General features: G+C 46.3%; 7 protein-coding genes across 10 annotated transcripts; 3 read left to right on the top strand and 4 right to left on the bottom strand.

Annotated features, from left to right (window-relative positions):
• The first annotated feature begins 134 nt into the window (after positions 1-134).
• Positions 135-1,783, top strand: FVEG_07779 (40S ribosomal protein S1). Its single transcript, XM_018896453.1, has 5 exons — positions 135-300; positions 362-446; positions 502-527; positions 600-1,101; positions 1,160-1,783. Exons 1-5 carry the CDS (start codon positions 287-289, stop codon positions 1,301-1,303), a joined length of 771 nt encoding a protein of 256 aa, XP_018753924.1. The 5' UTR covers positions 135-286; the 3' UTR covers positions 1,304-1,783.
• FVEG_07778 (hypothetical protein) lies at positions 1,776-2,908 on the bottom strand (the record flags this gene model as incomplete). The annotated part of the gene is made up of 5 exons (XM_018896452.1): positions 1,776-1,807; positions 1,862-2,361; positions 2,414-2,538; positions 2,596-2,635; positions 2,688-2,908. 5 exons carry the CDS (start codon positions 2,906-2,908, stop codon positions 1,776-1,778), a joined length of 918 nt encoding a protein of 305 aa, XP_018753923.1.
• A 146-nt stretch (positions 2,909-3,054) lies between these two features.
• On the top strand, positions 3,055-8,774 carry FVEG_07774 (enoyl-CoA hydratase). 4 transcript variants are annotated; one of them, XM_018896451.1, is made up of 7 exons: positions 3,055-5,496; positions 5,547-7,744; positions 7,799-7,929; positions 7,984-8,013; positions 8,061-8,177; positions 8,248-8,425; positions 8,478-8,774. In XM_018896451.1, exons 2-7 carry the CDS (start codon positions 7,546-7,548, stop codon positions 8,579-8,581), a joined length of 759 nt encoding a protein of 252 aa, XP_018753921.1. In that variant the 5' UTR covers positions 3,055-5,496; positions 5,547-7,545; the 3' UTR covers positions 8,582-8,774. The 4 variants fall into 4 exon arrangements, with proteins under 4 accessions (XP_018753921.1, XP_018753919.1, XP_018753920.1 ...); XM_018896449.1 differs by having other exon boundaries at positions 5,547-7,929; XM_018896450.1 differs by having other exon boundaries at positions 3,055-7,744.
• On the bottom strand, positions 3,313-6,569 carry FVEG_16182 (hypothetical protein; the record flags this gene model as incomplete). Its single annotated transcript, XM_018905419.1, has 7 exons — positions 3,313-5,013; positions 5,064-5,157; positions 5,204-5,488; positions 5,537-5,640; positions 5,694-5,776; positions 5,823-5,957; positions 6,011-6,569. 7 exons carry the CDS (start codon positions 6,567-6,569, stop codon positions 3,313-3,315), a joined length of 2,961 nt encoding a protein of 986 aa, XP_018753922.1.
• A 1,676-nt stretch (positions 8,775-10,450) lies between the features above and the next one.
• On the bottom strand, positions 10,451-12,244 carry FVEG_07773 (hypothetical protein; the record flags this gene model as incomplete). Its single annotated transcript, XM_018896447.1, has 1 exon — positions 10,451-12,244. One exon carries the CDS (start codon positions 12,242-12,244, stop codon positions 10,451-10,453), a length of 1,794 nt encoding a protein of 597 aa, XP_018753917.1.
• A 174-nt stretch (positions 12,245-12,418) lies between these two features.
• On the top strand, positions 12,419-14,006 carry FVEG_07772 (hypothetical protein; the record flags this gene model as incomplete). Its single annotated transcript, XM_018896446.1, has 3 exons — positions 12,419-13,287; positions 13,336-13,934; positions 13,984-14,006. 3 exons carry the CDS (start codon positions 12,419-12,421, stop codon positions 14,004-14,006), a joined length of 1,491 nt encoding a protein of 496 aa, XP_018753916.1.
• Positions 13,875-16,835, bottom strand: FVEG_07771 (hypothetical protein). Its single transcript, XM_018896445.1, has 2 exons — positions 16,571-16,835; positions 13,875-16,495 (listed from the first exon to the last, which is right to left on the bottom strand). The coding sequence occupies exons 1-2, from the start codon at positions 16,695-16,697 to the stop codon at positions 14,100-14,102; spliced, it is 2,523 nt and encodes an 840-aa protein (XP_018753915.1). The 5' UTR covers positions 16,698-16,835; the 3' UTR covers positions 13,875-14,099.
• Positions 16,836-20,512: the final 3,677 nt, after the last annotated feature.

The following is a 20,512-nucleotide window of genomic DNA, read 5'->3' as shown; positions in this document are numbered from 1 at the left end:
TGGACTGTGGCTAGGTACCTAGCTCCATGGAACTTGGAAGTGCTTCTGGTACGTACCGTTTAGCAAGGAAATTTCAAACGGAAGGCACGTGATGTGGTCGTTCTTGCCCTCCGATCCATTATTTTTCGATCCCACAAAGCTTTAGCGCCGGAAGAACAATTGGACCGCACTTTTCGATCAACCTGTCGCTTAAGCTGCTGCACACAAAGATTGAAATTATTTCGCCCCTCCAACCACTCTCTCACCAGTACCATCTCTCCAACGGTTCACACACAAGCCAGCAAACATGGCGGTTGGAAAGTGAGCATCACCCACGACGACAGGCATACGATGAACACAATGGACTTACGCGTTATTTCAGGAACAAGAGACTCTCCAAGGGCAAGAAGGGCCTCAAGAAGAAGACGGTCGACCCCTTCTCCCGAAAGGACTGGTACTCAATCAAGGTTGGTTATCTCGAAACGCGCACAACAACAATTCCCGACTAACTCGTTTACAAAGGCCCCTAACCCCTTCAACGTTCGAGAGTGAGTGACGACCGCGAAACGAATCTGCAAAAAAAAAGTTTGTGGGACATGGGAGATTAACAAATTTTGCAGTGTCGGCAAGACCCTCGTGAACCGAACCACCGGTCTCAAGAACGCCAACGACGCTCTCAAGGGCCGTATCCTCGAGGTCTCCCTCGCCGATCTCCAGAAGGATGAGGACCACTCTTTCCGCAAGGTCCGCCTCCGCGTCGACGAGGTCCAGGGCAAGAACTGCTTGACTGCTTTCCACGGCCTCGACTTCACCTCCGACAAGCTCCGATCCCTGGTGCGAAAGTGGCAGACCCTCATTGAGGCCAACGTCACTGTCAAGACTACCGACGACTACCTCATCCGCCTCTTCGCCATCGCTTTCACCAAGCGACGACCCAACCAGGTCAAGAAGACCACCTACGCTGCCTCTTCTCAGATTCGTGCCATCCGACGCAAGATGACCGACATCATCCAGCGTGAGGCCTCAAGCTGCACCCTCACCCAGCTTACCTCCAAGCTCATTCCCGAGGTCATTGGCCGCGAGATTGAGAAGTCCACCCAGGGCATCTACCCTCTCCAGAACGTGAGTAGAACCTTTGTCCCTCGGTCACACATGAATCTGTAGGTCTAACATTTCACAGGTCCACATCCGAAAGGTTAAGCTGCTCAAGGCCCCCAAGTTCGATCTTGGTGCCTTGATGGCTCTGCACGGCGAATCTGGCACTGATGACCAGGGCCAGAAGGTTGAGCGGGAGTTCAAGGAGCGTGTCCTGGAGGAGGTTTAAAAGGATTATTTTGGCAGGTTGGCGCGGGGTAGGCAATAGGGGCCTCGCGGCTAATAAACTCATCCCTACCAAATTGTTTCGGTCATCGCAAATGGCGTAGCATCACAAGAGGAGCTCCGGGGATTGGGTTCATGTTCCTTTGAATGAATGGTAAAAAAAACGTTCGGTCAACACGGCGAATGAATTATGACGTGTGACTTGCTTGTTCGGACATTGGATGCTGTGGTGACTTGACGCTGGTCGTGAGGGACGTTTTGAGATGAGAGCCGTAGAAGAATGCTAAGCTGATACCCTATCTACCCAACATTACAGTTTCACTCCAAGTTGCTCAGTATTGTGTCAGTGTGTGTATGGAATCTAATGTGTGTGTCTATCTATTGAACGTAGGGTAATATTACAGAGGCGATGAAAATATTGTCCAGCATTCGCCCCAATTAGTGGGACAAGACCCATGATACTCAATTCACCTGCGTCACTCGGACTTTTGGAGAAACTCGACGACAGCTAACGATTGTCAGTGTCTAACCAAAACTTTGGCTGCATCAATCGGGCACTCACCTTGTCTGAACGCTTCAGGTTGTTCTGAAATGAGCCAGTGACCAGCATCAATATCAACAAGTCGAAACTTGGGGAAGAATTGGCCAATCAGAGGTAGCACGTCATCGGGAACATACTTGCTCTGGGTACCTCGAACAAACAGAGCAGGTTTCACAAACCGAACCTCATTGGGGTTCTTGTAAGGAAAATCTCCGAGGTTGTCCAGTGCCTTTCCAAGAGTGTCGAGAGGGATGCGGAACTTGCGCACCTTCTCGCCCTCAGGTAGGTACATGTTGCCGAGAAGAAATTGCCGAATGGGAAGAGACTCTTCATACTCGCTGAGGATCTTGTCGGCTTCGGCTTGGCGTGTGACACCGGCTTCCTGGATCTTCTTCATGGCGCGGACATACTTGGGGAAGTCTCTGCTGAGTGAGACGTCCACAGGGGCATTATCGACGGAGACGATATCGGCCACAAGTTCAGGAGAGCGGAGTGCAAGAGCCATTGAAGTTTTGGCTCCCCTGTGGTTGTCAGTTTCTTCGTGTTGGCTGTTGTGAAGTAACGGCTACTCACATCGAGTGTCCAATGAGACTTGTTTCCTTCAAACCATGACCCTCAATGAACTCAGCTACATCCTGGGCCATGGCATTGTAATCGTGCTTGTTGCTGTGAGGTGACTCGCCATGGTTTCTGAGATCCTGTGAACTAATATTGAGTTTCTATCAACCTTTCAGAACCGTTGACCGTTTACTTACCAAAGCATAAACATATCTTCCCAGGTCTCGGGCCAAAGCTCTGTTTTGACATTAGTTCAAACTCCCACAAGTCACGAAAAAGACCAACTAACTTGCTGATCGCTCGGTTATTCTTCTTTGATCCGAAAAGTCCGTGGAGGAACAAAATTGGAGAGTTCCTCTTGTCATATTTTGGTTGTGAGGGTTCATGTAAATCGTACACCAATGGCCCAACAGCCTGTGAGTAAAATCTCGTGCTTGGGACTGAAGCCCGTGGACACTGGCGCCCTACCGTCGGGACTGCAGTCGTAGCTATCCTTCGCAAAGACAACATGGTTCTTGACACGGCAAATCTTGGAGTTGTTGAGCAAAGAGCCAATTACGTAGATCTTAAAATTGCCATTTTGGGTAAAGCTAGGTCGATTCGCACCGTTTTACTGCATACTTGCATATCTAATCTTCAAGCACCATGATGTCACCCTTCCTTCTTCAGCATTTGAGCTTGCCAATAACGTAAACATCCAGTGAGAAACAAACAAAATATCGCGAACAACTTGGACCAAGAAAGACATTGAAAGAAACGACAACTCCAGAAACAATGGACTGGGATTCAATATGCGGCCTAGTCAGACGCTCAAAAAAAGACCAATAGGAAAGACATGGTATGAGAGTGTACAAAGTTGGAGAAACATGTTCAAGGAAATATCTTGGTGAAAAGAGAGTGTATGGTTGGACAGCTTAGCTGTCCCAGATGGCACCATAAGCTGGCACGCCGCGCGTCTCCAGGCCGTACACGACCTTTTTGGTGATCTTCTCGTTGGCTATTATTATCACAGCTTCGGCGTCAAAGCTCTTGGCTAGGTTATAGCCCATTTGAACAAGGTCTGGTCGGCCTTGAGTCTTCGTATTCCAGATCACAGCGTCCGGAATAGCGTCTCGAACCTGGCCAACAAGCTCTTTGCCGAACGACTCTTCTGGTCGTGATGTAGACCAAATCAGCTGTGTAGGGCATGTTTGATGGACAATGTGGCCTAGTAGCGGTCCAATCCCGGATCCTGTGGCGACAACGACGATTCTGTTGAAGAGCGTTGCGATACGCATCACACCACATGTTGGCACACCACGTACCCAAATGGAACTGGGAGGGTTTTGTATACAAGAACGAGTCCAGTCGCCGGCATTGGAGACAACCAACGAGTAACCCTTAGCATGTTGATTAGGCTGCGGGTTGGGGATGGTTGCAAAAGAGTGCCATTCGATCAAGGGTCGTCGAGATAAGCGGGTGAAAGTACCATTCACGGGAACGGTATAGTCGAAATGCAGGCGAACTGCATGGTCAGAAAGCACTTCGGCCTCGACTGGAACCTTGCGCAGGAAAAACCATGAAGAGGCAATGCTGAGTGTGGCCACCACCAAGAGCCAGAAGTCTGGAGTCTTAACGGCGGCGATCCCTAGTCCTTGGTGTTGAGGCCGGGAGTCGTTGATCGCCAGAATTGTCCGAGCCCAAAATAGACCCAATGATGTCCAACCGGCAAAACGATGGAAACGCTCAAAGAAGTTGTGGTACTGCTTCCGGAAAGAGGGCCATGCAGTAGCCACCATGGAACATAACAGCCCGCATAGAGCCCACGATACGACCTGTGTCGCCAAGGACCCAATCGCGTGACCCTCGCAGAAACCTGCATTGCAGAGTGTTCCACGTACCGTCGAGATAACCAGCCAGGCCGTGGCACAGACTCCCGCACCCGAGTGCACACCACCCAGGTGATATATCTTGGCACAGCGTTTCCTGATCCCGAGCGGCAAATGTTTTGGTACTGAGCAGAAGATGGTATACAGGATATTGATCACCGCGTCTTGTCGTACAAGTACTGCGATCACAAGGTTAATGGCAGTGATGATACCAAGCCATTCTGCCTTGAGCTGCAGAGCGACCACGCAGATTAATGCTGCCAGGTTTAGTAGTCCTATGAGACTGAATAGGGTGCGGTAAGCGATGAAGATCCTATGTCTTAGACCTCTGAGGGGTCGTGCCAGCGTCTTATCAGGCAGACCACGCTCAAGATCAATCTTCTCGGTCAGAGTCGACAGAGAGGACATGGACGATTGGGACTTGAGTTCGACATGGTTGTCATGGACTCCTTCTTTCTCGTATGGTTGCGTTGCAACACTCTGCTTCGCCAAGGCCAATGCCTTGAGTTTTCCCTTGTCGACTTTGCCATTTGGTGTTGAGGGCAATTCATCGAGGAGGTGGAGGTGTGTAGGAACGGCATAGTAGGGCTGGTGTTGCTGTACATGCTTGATGGTGGTGGTTGCATCGCATCGGCGCGGGGTGGTAAACCCATGTATCTCTCCGTCGATCAGCAGCGCTGCCGCCCGAGACACGCCTGGGGCCGAAGCTAGGGATGCTGAGATGCCGTCTAGCTCCACGCGGAAACCCTGAATTGAGGTCAGATCATGGCGAATGCATTTAGGGACTTTTGATGTACCTTTACTTTGACTTGATCGTCGACTCGGCCGAGAATATCGACTGAACCATCGGCTCTCCAGCGACAAAGGTCACCAGTGTTGTACATCGTTGATCTAGAATGTTAGCTCTGGCACAATCTAAGAAAGCGAGATACCTTACCCGTCATTGGCAAATGGATCTGGCTTGTACTTCTCCGCCGTCTTTTCACCTAGGCCGATGTAGCCTCTGGAAACTCCACGGCCGCCTGCCCACATCACTCCCGTGGCACCCATCGGCACAGGCTCACCTAGGTCGTTGAGGATATATACTCTGTTATTGGGAGTCGGTCGACCGATTGACAATTCTTGTCCAACGACATGTTGATGCATGGTATTCACGATCGTCGTTTCGGTAGGACCGCAGCAATTCCAATATGTGCCGTGACTTGCCCACAAATCGGCAAGACTACGCTGGTCAGTTACTGTCGGAAGCTATGCTCAGTTGAGTACTCACCTTCTTGTAGTTGGTTCGCCGGCTGTAGCCACTGTTTTTATCCTGGGATATTGTGTAGGGTGATATTTGGAGAGGATTGTTGGTGTGCAGATGAGGACATCAATCTATTTCCGTGTAAGTCGGAGCCTGGCAATCGAGTGATTTAGCCGCCACGAACCTGTTGCAGAGTTGGTTCCCAATTGGAACCTCGGAGAACGAGTGTTCCTCCATTGCATAGACAGACAAAGACTTCCCATGCCGCTGAGTTGGGTCAGAATTGGAAACATCTTGGATACGAGAAACTCACCCATGTCGAAACTTATGTTAAGGACCGAGCCAACGCAAGTACCAGATTCTACCCCCAATTTTCCTGGGGCCAGGCACACAAGATTGGCGACATTTCTGTGTGTGATGTCGACGCCCTTTGGCTCTCCTGTTGTTCCTATCTCTCTGTGAGAGGTGCACTCTGAGACATTGAGCTCTGCGTTGACTTACCTGATGTATATATCACGTAACAGCCGGAATCCGGAGTTGCGAGATCGATATGAAGGTCTTCTTCGACAGGGTTTGTGTTTATTTCGTCAATAACGACCACAGTCTGGTTGGGATGTTGGGAGGTGACTCGGTGCTTTGTCGAAGACAGACAAAGGACGACGCCACCGCCGGCCTGCTCAAGGACTCGACGAATAGTTTTATCGGGAACGACACCTCCATCGAGAGGAACATATTGAGCTCCGCATGAAAGGATTGCCCATATACCAATGATCATGTCCAATCCCCTTTTAGCAACAAGGGGGACCCGCGAGTCAGGACAGACACCTTGAGCAATGAGCTGTGCAGCCAACTCTTGGGCTCGTTTTGCAAGTTGACCATATGTCAGCTCTTTTAGTGATCCCGAAAGATCACGAAGGGCTATAGTATCTGGGGAAGTTGTTGCATGGTGATAGAATGCTGAAGTGACTGTTGGGAATGGAGGCTCGACACAGTCCCCTTGGCCAAGTTGAAGAGCTGACTCGTGCAGGGAATGTCCCTGCAGCGGGCCGGTGACGACCATTGTGAAGAGGGCACTTTAGAGAGTGAGATAAGGTGAGGAGGAAGAGACAATGGGGATTGTTGGTGTCTGTTGTTGACCGTTGAGTTGACCCTGAGATCACAACGGACGGGCTTATATAGTTTCAACGGCGTGGCAGAGGTAGCACCCGCCCTGGAAAGGATGTTTCATCTTTGTCTTCTGAGATGTCCATACTCATGACTATCGGTCTTTGGTCAATCAATCGTCCCTTGACATATCCCCATGGGGGGGGTTTGAAGTCGTCGCGAGATATGGAGGTTGCCCTGATTTCCACAGCAACTTGGGTTCGAACTCACGCCCCCGGAGGGGACGGCGGAACCAGATTGTCATAATTGCTTCTACATTCCTCTCACACCCGCCCCGGGGTCTTAGTTATACGGAGCCGGCCCCGGGGTACGGAAGAATGTGGGACGGGGCAGCCCGGTCAAGAGAGGAATGTGACGGGCGATGAGACATGTGGAGGGGGGATCCGGAAAGGGGTCCGCAATTCAGGTACCGATAAATCGCTTTTCACATTGAAGAACCGGCTTCAGGGGTATGCCTTCAATACTACCTTGCCTAATTCCGATGGGCTGGATCTTGTCGCGGTACTCGACCACACCCTGGAAACCGGAACCTATCAGTCAATCTTAAGTGGCAGTGAACCCTTGCCCAGGGCTAATGATTATGACGGACATGTGTTGGAGATCCATTCCCGCCCTGCAATTTGGGGTGTGTGAAGATGCCGTCAAGATATACATGGCCTGTGGCTTTTTGGTGGTACCAAGGGTGTCTTTGATGATTGAGCTGCCAACTCGACTCAAGTTGAGGAGTTGATGGCGCGTCCTTTTGGCATAAAAGATACGCAACTAATCAGGGTTGAAGACCTGCTCGTCACTTCCTGACACTATCAGCCAGCTCACAGCTCTACTCTCTGTTCGATCATCTCTTCTTTCAAGTCCCAACGTCATCATTCATCATGTCAGATGCCAATCTCATCATTGTTGACTCTCCCGCGCACGCACCAGGGGTGTCAGTGATCGCACTCAACCGCCCAGAGAAGCGTAATGCCCTCTCGAAGGCCATGATCACCGAGTTTCTTGGAGCTCTCTCTCGAGTCTCGGCTGACTCAAAGACTCAAGTCATAGTCGTAACTGGACGCGGCTCTTGCTTCTCGGGTGAGTTAAGTTCCGAATCACGTTTTCTTGGCAGTTTATTGATGTACTTGACAGCTGGTGCCGATATCAAGGAGATATCGACGATGGATGCAGAAGCAGCTAGATCTTGTCGTTACCTGGAAGATCTGTGCCATGGCATGGCTGCTGTGAGAAAGCCTATCTTGGCAGCAGTAGATGGGCCTGCAGTATGAGCTTTTCAGCACTTTGTGACAGTGTCTATAACTAACAACTCGTGATAGCTTGGAGGTGGTTTCGAGCTTGCCATGATGGTGAGACTACCACACAACGACCAATAGCAGTAACTAACATACATCAGTGTGACTTGATCTATACATCGCCACGTGCAAAGTTTGTGCTCCCCGAGGTGAATCTCGGTCTCATCCCCGGAGCGGGAGGCACCCAACGGCTCACGTCTGCCTTGGGGAAGTTCAGAGTAAGCTTCATGATACACGTGCTTGAGATGAGGCGCCGAGACTGACTTTGTTCACTAACTTTGAACTCAGGCCATGAAAGCCATCCTGCTTGGAAACCCGATCTCGAGTGAAGAAGCTTTGTCTAGTGGGCTGGTCTGCGACATGTTTAAGGATGGGCAAGTATTGGACAAGACTATCGAAGCTGCTGCGCAGCTCGCAGCTCGAGGTAGTGTTGCCGTTCAATTGGCTAAGGAAGCTATATGCCGAGGTTTGTTGACATACTATGTCTCATATTTTGGACTGAAGCTAATGGCCTGCAGCTGATGATTCGTGCCGTGATGACGCATTTGAGAGGAGCTTGTATTACTTTGCTTTTGGAACAGAGGAAAAAGCAACAAGGGTTGAAGCCTTTCTACGACGGTAACTTGTTGACCCAAAGTCTAGTTTCAGTAGATGCTTTTTGTCTGGCATCGCTAGCCAAGTCCTCGTCATCATGGTTCTGGTGGAGCAATTATCGGGTTGCTTGAGCTCCTGCATACCAAGGAATAGCTGTCACTTGTTCCCTTCTGTAGCAATTATGGTGAAATTATATGACCTATATATTACTTGCATCCCTTTTCACTTGTCGCTTACTGGCTCTGCCCTATCGGAAGCTCCCCCAGGTTGTCAGTGGTCAGTGGAGTGAGACAAGAGCTTGATGTTCGGCGACGAACCGTGATCCCGCCAGAGTAGCTAAGCTGTATCTGCTATCCTCATGCCAAGCTTACAGTTTGAGAAAAAATTATGTGAAATTGATTATCGGGCAATACTGTGCTGAGATTGTCAGTAAAGGGGATTACAAGACAGTTGGGGAGGCGTTCCGAGACCCGTCGCTTTTCGGCCTCTGTTTGCCACGCGCCGGGGCTTGACGAACTGGCGTTAAGGAATGGGAAGATCTTGTCTCTGTTTCAAATGCTGTCTTTCTGGAAACATGAGATGAGCGAGGGATGGAACGTTGTTGTTACGTGGAGAGAGCCTTTGCATGTGTCTGCTAGCAACTTGAGCGATGCTACAGTCTACGAGGCTCATGACTATCTCTGAAGTGACCATGTCAGTAACCAAGTTTCACAGGAATTCCCAAGTTGCCATGGGTTAATCGTCATTTGATCGTCAATCAGAGAACTATCCCATACCGACTGTGATGAGGACGATATGTGATAGCTGATCCTTGGATTGCCTCTTTGCTTTTGGGGATGTCGTGAGTATCGGCATGTCAACTTGTCATCAGCGTCAAAAAAGATCCCTAGTCTTGGAGATAGTCTTCAACTTCAGCTTGACATGGGGCACGAGCATGCCTGAGAGGGTATCAGCAAGGCTTAGCAGTGGACGGGCCCGGCGCCAAAAGGGTTGAGTGGCTTCTTTTCTCAGACCTCGCCTCAACTCTTTCCAAGCCTTTACTTTTATCTTGGCCCGAAACATTTTGTACTCTCGCGAGTACAGCAGGTTTCTTTTTCGTTGAGAGTACAGTAGAAGAAACATGAGGCTAGATGGTTCTCGTCGGCAGAAGGGAGGGATCCACAGGTGCAGTCTCAGTTGACGACCTGAATGTCGGGATATACCCCTTGATCACTTGTCATAATGATAGTTAGCCCGTGTCTCAGCTATCACTCAGCCAGTTCCGTGGATACGGGTTTCCATGATATGGCCGTGCTGGGCACATGAGGAGGACTAGGTGAAAAAGGGCGAGAGATCTGCATAGAGACAGTGACAGTGACAGTGATAGTGATAGTGACAAAGGCAGAGACAGAGACAGAGACAGAGACAGAGGAGACATGCCGAGTGTTCGACCGAGGACAACCCCTGTAGAATACCTGTAGAAGCAAGAAAGTGAGATGTATCGTGTCAGTTGAGGTGAGTAATTGATTCAACGAGTGCAGGATCTGAGACTCGTGCGAGATTTACCACAAGGATGTGTTGTTGACCTTGATCGATGTTGTCTTTATGTAGGAAAAAGCAATTATGGGTCAAGGGGGCTCATCCTGGTCGATCAGTCAAAGAAACTCGAGACATTGTTCACTTTCTCAGCTCAGCCAGAGACAGAGACTGACTCAGTCTTGATTCGTCATTCATAACTTTTTTATGCATTTGAGAGTTTCTGCCTTGTTTTTGTCAAGTATCGAGCTGGTCACTTTGATCTCTCACACATACCAACCAATTACCCTGTAGGAGCACACTTTGAATTTACTGGAGAATAACACACTGACTGTGAGTACTCAATCTTGTTTGCATAGTCTTTGACTGTATGAAATAGTTGTTAGCCTTCCAATTCCTTCTCCAGCAGCGCCACGACTCCAGCGTATACATCGTGAGATAGATCTTGATCCTCGAGCCCTACTCCCCGGCCGTGAAACTCCCCATCGATACATCTTGAGACTGCACTCCCATAATTCGGCCCTATGAAGCTCTTAACCTGATCTACCAATCGTTTCGCAGTTCTGTATTCTGTGAAGAATTGAGAACCGGTGCTTGACCTGTCCCGTTCACTTCGCAGCAGCTCAAATGATTTGCCAAATGCCAATTCGATCAAAAGCACACCCAGGTAAAATAATGTCTGGTTCCTCATGGAACTCAACTTCGTATTCTCTTCGATACAAGAATCGGCTTTGTTTGGCAGAGTCTGCATGACAAAAAAGCGATCGCAAATGGGGTCGTCCTCGCTTTGGATCAAGTAGATATCTTGGCTGCGGATGACTTTCGGCATCCATGAACTTCCATGAAGTTGAAGAAGATTCGAAGATACGACCGCGGCTAGTTTCAGTCTATCCTGTTCCGACAGAATCATGTATCGACGGTTCTGGCCGAGAACTTCGTTCAGCGAGGTTATACTTCTACCACACTGTGCTCGGTATTTGCTGAGGATGACTGAAGATACATGGTATGTATAAGTTTCTGGGGTCGATGCATCGAAAATCATACCATATGATGTCTTGGTTCCAGGTTCAAGGGGCTGTGTAATAGTATTACAGAGATCCACGGTTCTAGTAGATCTTTGCGGATGATTGACTACTGACTTAAGCTCGACAGAGTCGGCCTGGAGCTTGGCCGAGCCATTCATGGGCGAAGAAAGATATCGTCTGTATATTGGACTGTTGTTTCCCTTAGAAGCCTTCAGGTGATCTTTTAGCTTTGGCTGAATACTAATAGTCAAGGCTTCTGGGCGGGCTATCGGGCTTGGTTTCGCAAACACATCTGACCACATCGTATCCCGGCTCGAGATAATGTCAGGGTTTTTAGAAGGCCCTTTATATGAGAGAGCAAGATGAAATCCGATGTATTTGACGGCATCATCTCCTGTATCGCCAGGGACCATGTCTGGCGATCGTCTCTCGAGCTGTAAACAGATTTGGTGTCCGCAAGTGCAATGGAAGCTGGCTTGTAATGCACAAGAGAGTTGACATGCCAACTTGCGTATGAACAATAGAAATCTGCCTTGGAAGCGCATATTCCTAGCCGGCTCGAGTTGTATGCTCCTATCCACGAGCTGCTCGAGGACCGAAACCCCTTCATCGATCCGAGATAATAAGTCGTCAAGGAACGAGTGCTTGAGTGATCTTCTGATGTTGGACTCATCTTGGACCTGAAGACTAATGCGGTTTATAGCTTCGTTCATGGCAACATTGATATCTTGCAGCGTCTGATCGAAGAGATTAAATCCTTTCCACAATCGCTTTCGAAGCTTGGCTTTGAGTTCTGGATCATCGTTGAAAAGGCGATCAGGGTTTTGGACCAACTCCTCTATTCGCGAGTGAGATACAAGATCAACAAGAACCTTCTCACAAACATCTTCAAGCCTCACGCGTTCATTCTCGAGCCTATTGATCAGCCTCTTCAATTCATTCTCGTACCTGCTGCTTCTTTGGAGTATCGCTATTCCTTGGCTCCCCGCCTTGAGTGCTTCAATCGCAACTGGAATTGCCCCCCAGAATAAGGCCCGCGATTTCAAGTCCAGACATGATTCTGATGGTGCCGGGCGTGCCTGATCGTATATGCGAACGATAATGCTCAACTGAGAGGTCACACTCTCATGATTGCTTGGGCATGAATGCATTGGGTAGAAATGAGGGGTTGAGAGTGCAAGAGCAATATTGGTGCATGCATATGCATATTGTGAGGTGGCATATTTGCACATTGGAGGACACGAGCTTGATCAAGTACCCTTCACCTGTCAGCATGGAATCATGTCGCTACAACACCAGTACTCTCACGGTGATACTTCCCTAAAATGCCTAAAAGCATTGATCAACTGGTGGCAGGCTGCGCCAGAGGATTTGAGCGCCTAGAACAGAAACCGGGATACACGACTATCGTTAATGTTACCAAACCTGATGAGATTGCGAGATTCAAGACCTTGCTCAGTCGATTCAATCGTTGGACAAGAAATGCCGAAACACACTCACTTGACCAGGCATTACAAGACAACACGCGTATCAAGCTCCAAGTCATCCGGCTTTTGAGCCACATCCAGAGATTACTTCGAGATGCCCACGCGATCACAGTCGGGGATCAAGTACCTTGGGATCAGGTTGACAACGACGAGGATTCACAATCAGACGATGAGAGGGAAATACTTGAAAATCCTCCAGAAACAGAGATGGAGCAGATTCTGACTCATATAGCCGATGCGATTGACAATCTATTGTATCTCATTCCGCCATTGAGAAGACGGCTGATTAATGTCGGAACGACCGATGAGCCATCACCTTTTGAGACCTTCGATACCCAACACGTTCGTTCCAAGTATCCCGAAATAGATCCTGTTGTAGCAGAGCGTCTCGGAAAGGCTATTTCAGCTAGGCGGCAACTCTTGAAGCTCATGCAAGACAATCAGAGTTACTACTTTCATAGTCGCAAAATACCTATATCAGAATTGGAACTCCTTGCGGAGCAGATTACACCGGAAGACCCGACACACACAAACAATAAAGGTAACGAGGTCGGCCTTGAGATTTCCTCTGTCACCTCATGTTCGGCTGAAGATGATGGGCGAGCAAGTCGGGTCCCTGTCCTGCCCCAAGAAGCTACACAAGGTAATTCATTCCGCTGCGTGTATTGCCAGGTCATCATAAATGTATCGTCCGAAGTTGAATGGAAGTAAGTTGCCGCGAAGTTACAATGCCGACTGTAGTTAACAGTGTTTAGAAAGCATGTGTATGAGGATTTGCAACCATACATTTGTCTGGAGGAAGATTGCCTGACGCCTCGATATCAGTATGCCCGCCGCAAAGATTGGATGAAACACGTGCTTGAAGCGCATTGGAGGATTTATTCTTGTCCATTTGGATGCGGCCTCAGATCCGCGTCAAGAAGTCAATGTATTGAACACCTTTGCCACAATCATGGTGACGATATGAACGCCGCCGAGATTGAGGATTTAGTTCAGCTTGGTACCTTCAACAAAACTGGATTTTCAACGGGGACATCCTGCCCCTTTTGCAAGATCGAACTACAAGACATCAAAACATATCAGAATCATGTTGGCGAACACCAGAGACGTCTTGCCCTCTTTGCATTACCACTCACTTCAGAAGATTTAGAGGAGAGAATGGATGAAGCCGGACCATCATCTGTGCAGGGAAAGAAGCCTCCGGGGCAAGACGAGGAATCTGGCACGTACGAAGACACACCCGACCGTCATTCTATAGGTATGGGAAGTCACTCGGGAAAGGACAGCTACAGAGGAGGAAGTGGCCTTCCAAAGGGCCAGGCACGGAGAAAGGTACTGTGGTATTGGATATGCTGTATGTGCGAACAGGGGAGTATGCCTGTTTCGACTGATCCATGTCCAAGATGCGGGCTTCCTCGGTGTGTAAATTGTGAGACTAAAATGGCATATATGAGATGATCTATATAGTATCAACCCGCGACGTAGAAATAGAAGCAATAGTTAAGCATACAGAAAAGACCTATACTTTCAACTTCTTCATCGCGGTAACCAGGGTATCTGCAGACCTCCTCGCCATATCAGACTTCTTGCCCAATATCCATAACCCCTTTACACAATCCTGTGCACGCCGCATGCTCTCCTGAAAGTCATGGCCCGTGTTGGCCGGTGTAGTCAGCCCAAACTCCAAGAAATCGTTCGCTTCGTGTATTAATATCATAGCTGCCTTAGCAAATGCCCTGATGAGGATGATAGTCCAAGGCTCTGTGAGAATAGTTGCTTCGTTTACTGCATGGTGGAAATGTGACATCTGAGGCACTGTCGTGTTTGGTAGGTTGTGACTTGGTGTTGATACTTTTGCCAGATCGGATAGTTCTCGTGCACTCGCTTCACGTATTCTTGTGACCATCTTACTGGCTAATCTGCTTTGAGTCGCTGTTGCTTCTCCTAACTCGTTCTCGTCGACATACTCTATAAGATCGGCGAGCATGAGGGCACCGAGATTCCAATGTGCTGAGATACAGACAAACCAGCTCTGAAGACGAGCTGGCACGGATTCGTAGTCGTGAAGCAACTCTTTGAAGAATGCACCATGCGTCATATTCCAATATCGATATAGCGAGGTGGTGTTTTTGATTGTTTCTTCGACCTTCTCACCACGACCACCTCTTCTTAGAATGTTTTGCAGATAGGAAACATGCCTGAAGAGGAGGACTTTGACGGGTGCTGATTTAGTGACGGCTTCAGCCGCAGACTCGTAAGAGCAAGGCCAGTGTACTGTATGATACATGTGAGGTTGCTCTAGACTGTCTTGAATGAACAATGGTACGTTCCACCTTCCGTTTGTCGTTGAGTCAAGATCCTCATCTGCATCGTCATGCTGACTGTCTGCATCAGCAACAACAACCGGACGTTCACTCATAGATGATGAGACAGTATCAAGCATAACTGCAAGCCAGTATAGCAGCCCAACAGTACCACGATCTTCAGGGTTCATCATCGACAATAAATCATTGTTCTTTGGACTTGTGAGAGGTCCAGTAACACCGCGGCGGCCTGAATCGAATCGGAATTTGAGAGCATGCATCTTTCGTGCGGCTCTCTCCATAAAGACCGGGAGACCATCTCGTGATATAATTTCTCCAAGTTCAGCGTTCAAAGCCTTCAAGTCAACCTTTGGAGAAGCACTGACCAATGTGCTGGGGTTCTTTGGAGCCGCTGATTCATCATCACGGGTCCATGGCTTTTGTGTGAGGCCAAATATTAGCTCCGCCGTCGCCACACGATATGATTCAACGTCTGAGACTTCCTGCAGGGCTCTTTTTGCTTGCTCCCAGATATTCCGCTGGATATTTCGATCAAACTCCTCATTGATATCGTTGAGAATATCCTCTGGCCTTTCATCGACGTCAGAATAGCCCTGCTGTTGGCGTCGACTACCTTGAGCCCATTGCGTTGCAAATGCCATAATAGCAAGGTGAAATGCCTTAGCGGCGCCTTGGTCCTCGGTCCGCGTTAGTCGAGTGAGTTTGGCTGTCTGAATTGCATGGTCGAGGTTGATAGTGCGGCGATAGATACGGTTTGACCACGAGGATCCCCATTCTGTAGGGGCGTAACTCCCGGATGTGACATAACCTGGAGCTCTGTAGGGGCATGTGACTTCTGTGAGCCAGCATGAAAGGTTATGTTCGAGAACGTCATGGTAGATTTGTAGGAGATTTGTAGGAATGAATTGGTTGTTGGTTCTGGTCATCATTGTCTGGTCAACTGAGAATGGCGATAATGAGTTGATGCGGCGGTCAGTCCAGATTGGCGATGTGCGCCGACGCTTAAACCTTGTCGCGTCATCTTCGCTGGCTGTGTCCTCTCCAGCTGACGGCGTAGATAAGTGACTGTAAGATCTTGATGAGTTTGATGGGGGAGTAGTTGACCAGGCGTTGAGTTGTGACTGAATTGCGAGACGTGAGCCATTCGGTTGTGAGTAGGTAGATTGCGGATAACTGGGTGAGAACTGGCCAGTTATGGTGTTATAATTACTGGGGTTAGGTGTATTGTTATGAGTGAGAGGTGTTTGAGATGCTGTGCCGTTGATTGAGCTTGAGGTTGGTTGTTGAGCTGCTCTTTGGTGGTTGGGTAAGCGCGTACCCTGAGTGAGTCGATTTGGATCATGAGACGGAGGCCGTGATGAGCCATAGACGCGTGAAGCCGCAGATATCGGATCTTGTTTCGTAAAAGCTGGTGTTGCTTGGTGTGGTGTATGAGTCGCTTCACTTCTCTGTCTCTTGACCGGAACATTCGGTCCTTGGGCTGACGCATCTAGTGAAGTCGCTGCCTGTATTTGCGACCACGCCCAGTTCATAGTACACGTCTTCCTTGTCTTGGTGCAATAAGAGCAAGGCTCATGGCCAGTTCCAGAGGCTACCTCAATTGAGTACAGTTAGCCTTGCTCATCAGAGGGTCAAGGGAGCGGCTCAGTCGCGCCAGTTGACTTACCGAGCCGCTCTCCAACTGTCATGGATCTGCTGCTGCATCTTGAAGATGCAGGGCCAAGAGGAGGTGGTGCATCGCAAGCCCGTTTTGACCTCCGGCATTGGTCACAGGCGTAATGACTTCGCTTCATATTCCCATCTGACTCTGACTCTGACTCTACTGCAAGCGATAACTGGTCCCTTGGTATGAGCCTGCGATGAGTATGAGTTTATTATGAGATGGCTGTTCATGCGATCTAATGGGAATAGTGGAGTGACAAAAAGTTAGACGACGCATCGTGGCAGGGAATTCGTCGGGCAGGAGGAGCATCCAAGCTTGGACTCTGGTACTCCACTAACATCTGACATCCGCTTCCCCGGTCAAGGCCTATTAAACTATAATGTATAAATTAGCAGGGCTTCTACTCCGTAGTTACCATATTATTTCTTTAACTTCTTGTTTAGAGAGTATATATATATATATATTTTTTTAAGTATCAGTCGTTCATATTTAATTCAACACCCAACAGTGAGAAGCCGTCGTATATCTAAGACCATGTGGCAAACGATGGCTTTAGCACTGCGTTCTTTGAGAGGATCGGGCTTGGTGTGAATACCCAGTTGCTAAGTTATAAAGGGACTGCTACGGCCATGTATATGTGTATTGCTAGGCTTCTGAAGTAGAAGTTGATAAGACGATTCATAGACTCAAGATGAGCTCAAAGTAACAACACTTACACAGAAAAGGCCATTATTTCTTCACAATCGGGTAATTGACCTCTAGCTAGACACGTCCATACGCATCATCATAGAAGCCTCCTTGTCCAAATGGTACAGGCCATGTGACTACCATTACCGCTACTTTTGTTGACAGTGCCCCCGTGAGTATTGATCTGATCGCCTGGGCCAAAGTTATTAAAAGAAGGGTAGGGCACCTTTCCTACTCGAACCTCTTCCATTGGTGAACTTGCTTGCTTGGCATCTGAACTATTAATCTGTGATTCCCATCTGACAAGCTCTCCAAGTGACCTCTCGAGTCCATTGTCACCCGCAGAACTGAATATAACCATATTACCATGGCTAGGGTGAATACCGATGGCATTATAATATTCAAGGGTAGCTGAGTCCCCAGAGACAACTTTTTATACCCTTGATAAAGGCAACTCTTCGAAGAAGCACGTAATTCGTATAAGGCCATAAGGGCTGATGAAGCCGATCATGTGCCACCGTTCGAGAGGGATGTATTTGAAAGGGACCCCGAAATGTTTACCCGGCTGCTTGTCAAAAGCAACGACGATAGAGTCAAGAAGATCGGTGATATTCTTGATAGTCCGGACTCGCTGGCACACTTCAGGGAGATAGCGTCTGACGATCACCTTCGAAGTGCTGACACAGTATGGCCACACTCTGGTCAACATTAGGGCATCAATTGACAGGTTCATCACCTATAGCTCCTCAATGTGTAGTTCTGTAATTCTTTACTTTATTCCACCTGACCTTCATGTTGCCCCTTCCCAACGATCTGTTTTAGTGTTACTGCTAAAGTAGTACTGGCCTCGCCGTCCGGCTCTCAGTCCACCCATCCACTTCCTATTCTACACCATCATATTCTCTTGTTCTTTTTGACCTATTTCTAGCCTCAGACACTCGTCTTTTTCTTGTGGACTTTCCTTACCGTAGTTTCTACGTACGTGGCCATGTAATTCCGCCTGGAGGTCTAAGTAACGATAGTCCTTAAGTGCACGATATACACCTCAATGAGGCCAGAGTAACGATGTTCTCAGGACCCAGAAGCTCGATGTGCTCTTCCCAGACAGTCTCCACGGCCTTCGCCGCAGCCTTTAAGTGAGGATATGTTTTCCTCTGTCCTTTTTCGCGACTCTTGTACTGGTACAGAACTTTCATATGAGCTGTAGCTATGTCGCGGCGGATCAGAACTTCCACTTTCCTATACTCTGGCCTTTCGATCTCTGGTCTTGTCTTTCGAAGTATCTCAGGTTGAGCAAGTCTTTTCTCTGGGTCATACACTTGGCAATCTTCGATCAAGACCATGAGCCAAGTGTCAGTGACATGCTCTTCAAACAGGAGCCGTAAAGCATTCAACGCGGTATCTGCCGTGGACCTTTCTATTCTGCAGTGGCTGCTTAGGTTATTAGCCTTCCGCTAGTATTTTGTTAAGAAGACTAGCGTGGCTAATGTGTCGGCATGAATATGCCCCCAGATCTTGCTAGCTTGACGAACCTCTAGTACGTGTTGGATTGTCTTGATAGCTAGAGCAGTGCGCACCAGTACTTTCTGCTTGCTATTATAATCTTATTTATAAAGCTAATAAGAGTTAGGCTAACTATTATAAAAATTATATTAAGGTAAAAGTAGTTTATAATATTTTAAGTATTATAACTTTTTATAAGTTTTTTATAGTAATTTTTATTTATATTATTATAAATTATTTTTTAGTTTTTAAAAATATAAGAAAATATAAAAAATTAGAAAAAGATAAAGTTAAGGCTAAGTAGGCTTTTAAAGAGGCTATAGCTTAACTTACTTAAGTATAAAAAATAAAGCATTAACTTAAAGAGTAAGGTAATAAGTTATTTTCTTATAATATATAGTTATTAAAAAATTAAATAGGTTTTTTTATTAATTAAGTTAAATCTTTAATTATCTTTAAGATTTAATTTTAAAAGGCTTTTAATATAATTAACTATAACAGCTCTTAAGAAATAATACTAGTTAACTTAATATATAACTCTATAACCCCTTAAGTATATTATAAAAACCCCTCTTTTTTAAATCCTACCTCTTTAAGCTTTAGTTAATATAATACTATTATACTTACCTAGCTTATTTCTAATTATCTATAATATTAACTAAAACTCTATTTTTTATTAATATTTTTTATTGTAATATAAAGGAAAAGTTTTTTAAAAGTTATTAGATATTAATAAAGTATTGTAGTAATTCTTATATATTTTTGTTTTTTAAGTAGTTTTTCTATTTTAATAAGTATTTCCTTTAATTATTAATTTTATATATATTTTTAATTATTTTTACTTTATAGATTTCTTATTTTAAGATTTTTTATAATTTATTATTTATTTTAACTTATATTATATCTATTATTAATTTAAGTATTAAAATATAAAAAGTTAATTAAAGCTTAACTTTTAATAATAAGTTTAATTTATAGTTATTTATTAAAAAATTTTATAATACTTTATAAAATTTAATAAACTTATAGTTTAATTTATAATTTAATTAATCTATTTTAATATTTTTTTTAATTAAGTAAATTATATTTCCTTTTAAAAAGGTTAATCCTTTTAAGTATTTTAAATTAATTTTTTTTTAATTACTATTAGCCTTATTTAGGGCTATCTAGCTTTTAACTTTTTATATAATAGCTTAAATAGTAAGGCCCCTATAGTAAGCTAGAATTATAAGAGTTAATATTAGTGAGGGTTTATTTGCCTTAAGTAGTATAATTACTGCCTTAACTAAGCAGTATAAGTACTGCCTGCAGGTCCCTTAGCAGCTGTATTAACCTTCTTCGTTTACCCTAGTTAAAAGAATACCAGGCCTAGTATACCTATTGTAAAGTACATTCGCTAACCTATTAGTTACAATTGCTAATATTAATTATAGCTACTAATAGGATACCTGTTATATATAAGAGCCTAGAGCCTAATTAAGGCTATTATATAACTAACTATAACCTTATTATTATAATTAAATTAGTATTAAATTAAGCTAATAAGGAAAACTCCTATAAGCTTTATATAATAGCTATAACTATTAAAAAGAACTTCTTATTTAAAAGCCTATCTAGTTTAATTAAAATAGCTATTTCTAATTATACTTTAATTAATTTAATTAGTTATATAAATCTAGCTTATATAGGTTATTTTATTTATCTAGTGCACCTCCCAATGGGAGCTAGCTAGTCTAGCTAACGCTAGAAAGCGCT

This window comes from Fusarium verticillioides, chromosome 3, assembly GCF_000149555.1.
Source record: "Fusarium verticillioides 7600 chromosome 3, whole genome shotgun sequence".
Lineage (NCBI taxonomy): Eukaryota > Fungi > Ascomycota > Sordariomycetes > Hypocreales > Nectriaceae > Fusarium > Fusarium verticillioides.
Note: the sequence above shows the minus strand (reverse complement) of the source record. Positions and strands in the feature narration are given on the sequence as shown.

Bases quoted from the DNA above. Each gene is read 5' to 3' on its own strand.
- FVEG_07779 (XM_018896453.1), top strand. The intron at 447-501 runs GTTGGTTATCTC...TCGTTTACAAAG, and splicing joins AGGACTGGTACTCAATCAAG to GCCCCTAACCCCTTCAACGT. The intron at 528-599 runs GTGAGTGACGAC...CAAATTTTGCAG, and splicing joins AACCCCTTCAACGTTCGAGA to TGTCGGCAAGACCCTCGTGA.
- FVEG_07774 (XM_018896449.1), top strand. From the start codon at position 7,546: ATGTCAGATGCCAATCTCATCATTGTTGACTCTCCCGCGCACGCACCA. The intron at 8,014-8,060 runs GTGAGACTACCA...AACATACATCAG, and splicing joins GTTTCGAGCTTGCCATGATG to TGTGACTTGATCTATACATC. The intron at 8,426-8,477 runs GTTTGTTGACAT...AATGGCCTGCAG, and splicing joins TAAGGAAGCTATATGCCGAG to CTGATGATTCGTGCCGTGAT.
- FVEG_07771 (XM_018896445.1), bottom strand. From the start codon at position 16,697: ATGAAGCGAAGTCATTACGCCTGTGACCAATGCCGGAGGTCAAAACGG. The intron at 16,496-16,570 runs GTAAGTCAACTG...CAATTGAGGTAG, and splicing joins GACAGTTGGAGAGCGGCTCG to CCTCTGGAACTGGCCATGAG.